The following is a 6,431-nucleotide window of genomic DNA, read 5'->3' as shown; positions in this document are numbered from 1 at the left end:
AGCACCAGCAGCAGCCCTGTAGCTGCTGAGCTGTGCAGCAAGCTGGATCAGGGAGTTAAGCCTCATTAAATAAAGCTTTATTTATTCCCTGGGTTAGCTTTTCAGTCCAGGCGATTCTGAGCCCCACAGGCAACAGTGACACAGCTGAGGGAAATGGGTATGTGGGAGTTGGTTTTGTTCTTTTTTGTTGTTTTGTTTTTCTCCAGTCACAGCATATTTCTGGATAGTCAAGCTCCTGTCCTGGGAGAAGCAGAAGACAATTGCACTGCTTCCTGCCTGGCAAGGTCAGTTTCTTGAGGCCTCTTGCTGAAGTGACCTATTCTGGGACATTAGCTGATAAGGAAAAAAAGTTTAAAAAAAAAAAAAAATACAACACACACACACACACATAATCCACTGTTGGTTTTCAGTAATATTAGAATAATTTATAAAGGCATTAAAACAAATCCAACATTTATTAACAAATTGATCTTGGAAACAGTACTTAATTACTAGGACATTTTGGTGAAGTTGAAGGCACCTTGAAACGAGATGGAATAATAGTAAAAATCATGCTGCCCTCCCGCAGCATCCCCTTCATTTAAACTGTCTGACCACCTTCCACAGGGCTTTTTCCTACTGTACTTTATACAAGTGACATCTGGTACTACTCAGTAGGAATGGCCCTCTTTCTATCTACATATTTACTGTTCCCTACCAGGCACAGATTTTGTACCATGGTAGGAAAGAGACAAAACCTGCTTCATGTTCCCTTGTGTCAGACGCAGGTCGAGTGACTGGTTTTCCACAGGCGCATTTCTGACTTCTGAATTATTTCACTCTCACCATTCACTAGGAACAACAGGAAAAAAGACCCCAGAGCCCAGCTGGCCACACACTGTTTCTGCTGTCAAAGTCCACAGCAGTATTTATCAACCAAACAAAGAGGCCACACTGTGTGCCAGGGAAGCCTTTGTAACAATTGGATTCTAAGCTATTTCTGTATAATAGGCCCTGATAACAGGCCCTGCTATATACTGCCTTCAGCTAACAGCCAGAGGAAGCGAAGTCACTCTGAATGTAAACAGCTAAATCATCTAGCAAGGAACAGCTCTACTCTGCTGTAATAGCTAATTACGAAGTTGCCAGCCCTACAAAAAGCATTGCTTAAGACAATGATGGGCACGTATCGGCAGTCAATTCACTACAAGAAGGAATTATTCATTCTAGATAGCATCTTACAGGGGGGAGAAGCTCCTTTGATTCTTACAATCTGAGCTGGCCCCATAAAAGGTACAGCAGAAAGAGCATCCGAGGAAAGATCTCTCTTAATTCAACCTGATTTGAGAAAGATCTGTCGTTTCTACTGCTGATTAACAACCTTCTTAAAAAAATAAAGGGAATCGCTTCATGTACAGTTTCCAGGTAGGAAGTTAGCAACATGGCTTCATTTCTTGCATTCTAAATTTTAACTATACAGTGCATTTAAGCTGAAGCCAAACTGGGCACACTGTCCTGGAGGTAGCTTATTTCATACAGTTGGTACAACGAGGCTGAGGCAGCCTCTTCCCTGCTGCCTCAACTCTGCCTCTGACCACTGGGAAACTCCGATTAAAATAAATGGCTTCCTGGGACAGAGGTTTCTCACAAGCAGACCTGTTTACTTAGTCACCTGCCTTCTGTGAGAAAAGCTGGTCATTTTATCAGGTCTTAAAACCAGGGAAGCTGAGCTGAGAAAGGGGATGAAAATCAAATTCCTCATCTCTGATACCTGGTGATAGGACCTTCATACAAGTCAACACAGCTCTACTGTGCTAATTTGGCAGCTCTTCAGCTACCAGCTGAGTTATGATTTTTTTTTTGATGGATAAAAACGTCCATTAAATTCCAGTAACCTAACACCATTAGGACTGGGGGCAGTAGGATCCTTAAAACTTTATTAGTGGCTTTTAAAAATGTCTGAAATCTATGTCCAATAGGGCAGTTAGGGAAAGAGAGACCAGTAGTCAAAGTGTATTCTTAAACTAGCAAGGGAAATAGGACAGTCACATCTGTTTCAACCTGTTCAAAACATTAAATAAAAAGCAGATCACTAAAACTGAAGAAAATGCCTCAAAGTAAAGATGGCTACTTTGTAGAGAAACACCAAAAAAATGTCTCTCTCTGCAGCACCAGCACTGAGAGGCTCTAACAAGTCCAGGAAGCTACAACTGTTCTGATTTACCGTAACTTTGAATCTAACGCTCAGAGTTGGTGGTAACCTCAGCACAGTAAAGAAATGTTTTCTCCAATAACGAAGTGAAGTCTCCCCTGGCAATACACAGTATAGCAAGAGTTCAGCATTCCCTCCCTGTCACGTTGAGTTTAGCATGATGGTCAACAAATAATCTGGTACCAAAGATGATCTTTGAAGCTGCTGCATGGTTTGAGCTTTCACACGAGGCTTCCTGGCCAGGATACCACAGTAAGCGTAACTTTATTCCTTTGCTCCTTCAGCATTGGGATTAGTTCCGAGTTGCTCATTCCAATTGCTGGTACTCCATTTACTGCCACTATTTCATCTCCACACCTAATCAGAAGACAGGAAATATGCTTGTCAAGACTTAATTTATTAACATTACACCCCGGGACCCCAAGATCATCTGTCCTACCTTGTACCAAGATCATAAACTTGTTGAAGTGACTTCTTAATTATAAAGATAAAAGGTTAGGGGCAGGAAGAGAATGGATGCAAGCACAGTGAGCGGCTGCAGACAGAGGCTCAATTTTGAGTCAGAGGGCAAGAGAAAAGGAGGGCAGTATTGGTACTTGAGTGGCACAGCACTGAAGGGCGTCAGGAGCACAACTGGCTGGCCTGGCAGCAGAGGGAAAAGTTAAAACAAAAATTTGTGCTGATAAACGCATTGAACACCAGGGTCTCTTCCAGCTACCTGACCACCCCGTGCTAAGGTGAAGTGCTGACAAGGCCAAGGCATTGTCACACTCCAGCTCAGGACAGGAGAGGCTTCCAAGTCTGCCTGCTTTGCCCAGCTCTGCAGCACACCCAGCTATCTCCCACCGGGTTGTGCAGTTCAGCTGCAAGGATGTGAGGTGCCAAAGCTAGCCTGGTACCTTCAAGTGTCAGAGGGAAAGAGCCTTGCTCCCCTAGCACTCAAACAGCACACCCAGTCCTCCACCAAGGCTCTGAGCCAGCTCTGTTCTTCCATACTCCTCAGGGGAGAAAAGCCTGACTCACAACCCTAAAGCTCTGACCCCTAAAAGAGCCTCTTTTCTTTAACTGTACTTTATTTACTTATTTAACAGTATGGCGTTTGCTGCATGCTTGCAGAGGAGCTGGTTCCTGGAGATAATGCTGCAGTCGAGTTCTCTGGGGGCCTCCAGCTCCGCTACTTACAGCTCTGCTCACTGTGATCACTAACAGGTCAGCAAGGCTAGTTTTAATTTTCTCTACACTTGGAGGGCTTTTGGTGCTTGCATTGAGATCATATCTTCATAGCCCAAAAGATTTTATACTCAGAAGCCTCTAACATTAAGCTTGAACATCCCCCTTCTAGCTTTATTTAATTACTCAGTTAAAACCTTTACAGTCTTTTAAAATACAAGTTAATTCCTTTTAGTTGGTAGTTGCACTTTTATAGAAAAACCCAAATGCTCATTAAAACAGGACTCTGTTACAACTCTGGTGACAGAATTAACTGCACAAGTGAATGTCTAAGAACTTGAGGTCATTAACTTTTAGTTCAGCCAGCTGAAAGGGTGAAAGCCCCTCAGGAAAACAGTGCATGCTGCCACAAGCACCAGAGCGTTTCTGACTTAAACACCAGAGACCCAGAGGATGGCCCATACGTACTTCAGTCTCCTGTCTCGGAAGGCGGGAGTCCCAGGCACTATGGTTTTGATGAAGAATGGCTGGTTTCCTTTGCTCTCCTCAAAGCCTCCAACAATGCTGAAGCCCCAGCTTTCCAGGTTACCTTTGCTAAGGACAATATCTTGACAGCAGTGAAGGTAGCTGCAAAGATAAGAACAGTCAAAACCAGAGATAGATGGTGTGTGTTTCAGAGAAAGCAGGCTTATGTTTTCCCTTGCACAAGGTGCAGCTAAGGAACAGCCTCATCTTTTTTTTTTTTTTGTTTTATGGACTACAGGCAACCCCTCTGCAAAGTGCTTTATGGGGTAACTCAAATCTGAAGATGCCAATCTTTTAGAGGTCTTTTCTCAGTCCTGCCAGTGCTAGTTCAAGAGTTAACAGAAAACAGCAATGCTCTCAAAGGGTTTGTGACCTGAAAAATTCGTGAATTCACTTTAGAATAACATCATGAACATCATTTTTCATGAACATGAACAGAATCAGTAGACAAAAGCAAATGAACTGTAAACAGCACTGCTAGACCCCATTCAGTTGATGGGAATTGAGCTTTTTATTCCACATGCATGCTACGCGCCTGGTACAACAAAGGCAGTCAGCAGCTATATATCACTGATGGAAAGCAAACAAAATGGGGTGAGGCAGCCTTTCTGCTACTGCCTACCAATCAGAATATGAAAGGTCTTTCCTGCAGGACTCCTGTGTACAGTACCAGGCTCCTTGGGGAGCAACTGCAGATCACTGTATGCTAACCCCAGCCCCTGACCTCAGTCTTCTCAGTGAGCCTGGAGTAGGCTGCAGTGCTGAGACCACCTTGCAGGATGCGTTGAATAAGAGCTAACAGCGCTCATTCCCTGAGTTTGCAGCACAAACGCACACAAAGCCTTCATGAGGCGCCTGAAAAGGTGTGTCAGGAGCACAGGCAAACAGCTCCGGTGCTCTGGCTCGCAGTCAGGTTAAGTTCTGGCACCAACGTGCTGCCACACTGTGTGAAACTGCTGTGGATCACCCCACTGAGGTATTCCAGCAGCTAAACTTTTCCTAATAAACGTTTTTGCCTCAAGGGTTTTGCTTGAGCAGTTCGCAGGTGAGTTTCAGATTTCAAAAGCCTTCTCACAGTTAACTTCTCACTGAGAGAAAGATCCAATTATCTACTTTCAAACTGTAATTTACTTTTGTACAAGTTCTTCACACACAAACACGGGACGACCCAGCTGCAGCATACTGCTACCTCCAGTTTTCTTCTACTGGTATCGTACAACTGTAGTATTGTACAGCTATGACAAATACACACGGCATCTAGTGCAAATAAATAGCCCAGAGAATAAAAGTGCTACTTCAGCATGAAACATAAATGAACATTGGATACATTCACCAAGAGCTGAACAAGGCTTTGCTCAAAATCCACTTTCCATATAAAAGGGCTTTTAAGAAGAGAAACATTAATTCACCATAGTGGAAAATGACTGTGGGAAAAAAAAATTTAGACTTTACAGAAAGTAAAGGTGCAGATTTTATCCTGGCAATCTCCCTGCTGGATCTGCATCCCTTCCAGAGCTTATGGAATGCGCTGCTCCAGCGGGGCCACAGCAGGGAGCACCTGAAGGTCATTACAGGGAGATCTGAGGCTTCGGGGAGACTGGCTTCAGATAAACCTCGAGGGAGAGGGCGAGGGGAATACTGCTTTTCCACCCCCTTGGGAATTAAGCCATGCGCAGTGGTTGTGGCTGTTTCAAGAGCCAAAGCTTTTACCGAGAGCGGACAACTCAACCTTCAGGATTCAGCGTGCAGCGAGTTATGCCACCACCCCCCAAACAATGCTTTGAGATAGTATTTTATGCAGTGAGTATTTGGTGTTTAACGTAACACCATGAAGAAATCGAGTAAAGTCCCTACGCTGTCTTCTGTGACACATACAGTGCTCATGATAAACATTCCACAGCAATAATTAGTAGCGTGTAATTAACTTGAAACGCTCACCACCACCAATTACAAACAAAGCAAAGAATGGAGAAAGAGTAAAAGTTTATAGGGACAGTAGGGCTGCCCACAGTTGTAATACAAGAGAAAAAAAGCCAGAAACACACCAGCCACCTGATTTGGTAGAGCCAGTACTTGTTGCCTGGGGCTAGAGGGAGAATTACTACACTGCCCTCTTACAGCAGGGGATGTTTGTATCTTCCCCAGGTGTGCGGCCATGGGCAGAGATGGAAGCTTACACACCAAATGCTCTGGTACCAAAGAGTTTTTCCTTTAGGAGCAGCGTGACCAAGATACTTGTGTATTCCCTCTGTTATTCAGGGTCCCAAGAAGGGTGCAGGACCAGGGCTGTAATCTCTCCTAAATCCCTTTGGCACCAGCAGTCTGTCACGTAAGCCAGGTTCTGCAGAACGGGCTACGGGGACTGCAGCTCAGTGACAGCATGTCCCCTGGCGAGCTGGCATCACAGACAGCATTTGATGCAAACAAAACCCAACCACCCAGATCCAAGAATCAAGGCTAGGATTCAGCACCATAGGCTCAAGCATTGCAACAACCAAACGCATTTCTCTAGCCTTGAGCACCAACTTTGACTCCAGCCTTTCAG

The 6,431-nt window shown here is 44.5% G+C and overlaps 1 protein-coding gene across 3 annotated transcripts in view; it reads right to left on the bottom strand.

Annotated features, from left to right (window-relative positions):
• Positions 1-394: 394 nt before the first annotated feature.
• LOC137863468 (ligand of Numb protein X 2-like) overlaps positions 395-6,431 on the bottom strand; it is a 31,856-nt gene continuing 25,819 nt past the window's right edge. For all 3 annotated transcript variants that reach the window (XM_068696593.1, XM_068696594.1, XM_068696595.1), the window contains exons 9-10: positions 3,830-3,988; positions 395-2,548 (exon numbers count right to left, since the gene is read on the bottom strand). In XM_068696593.1, the coding sequence (XP_068552694.1) occupies positions 2,413-2,548; positions 3,830-3,988 (295 nt within the window). In that variant the 3' untranslated portion in view covers positions 395-2,412. The remainder of the gene's footprint in view (positions 2,549-3,829; positions 3,989-6,431) is intronic.

Source organism: Anas acuta, chromosome 13 (assembly GCF_963932015.1).
Source record: "Anas acuta chromosome 13, bAnaAcu1.1, whole genome shotgun sequence".
NCBI classification, from domain to species: domain Eukaryota; kingdom Metazoa; phylum Chordata; class Aves; order Anseriformes; family Anatidae; genus Anas; species Anas acuta.
Note: the sequence above shows the minus strand (reverse complement) of the source record. Positions and strands in the feature narration are given on the sequence as shown.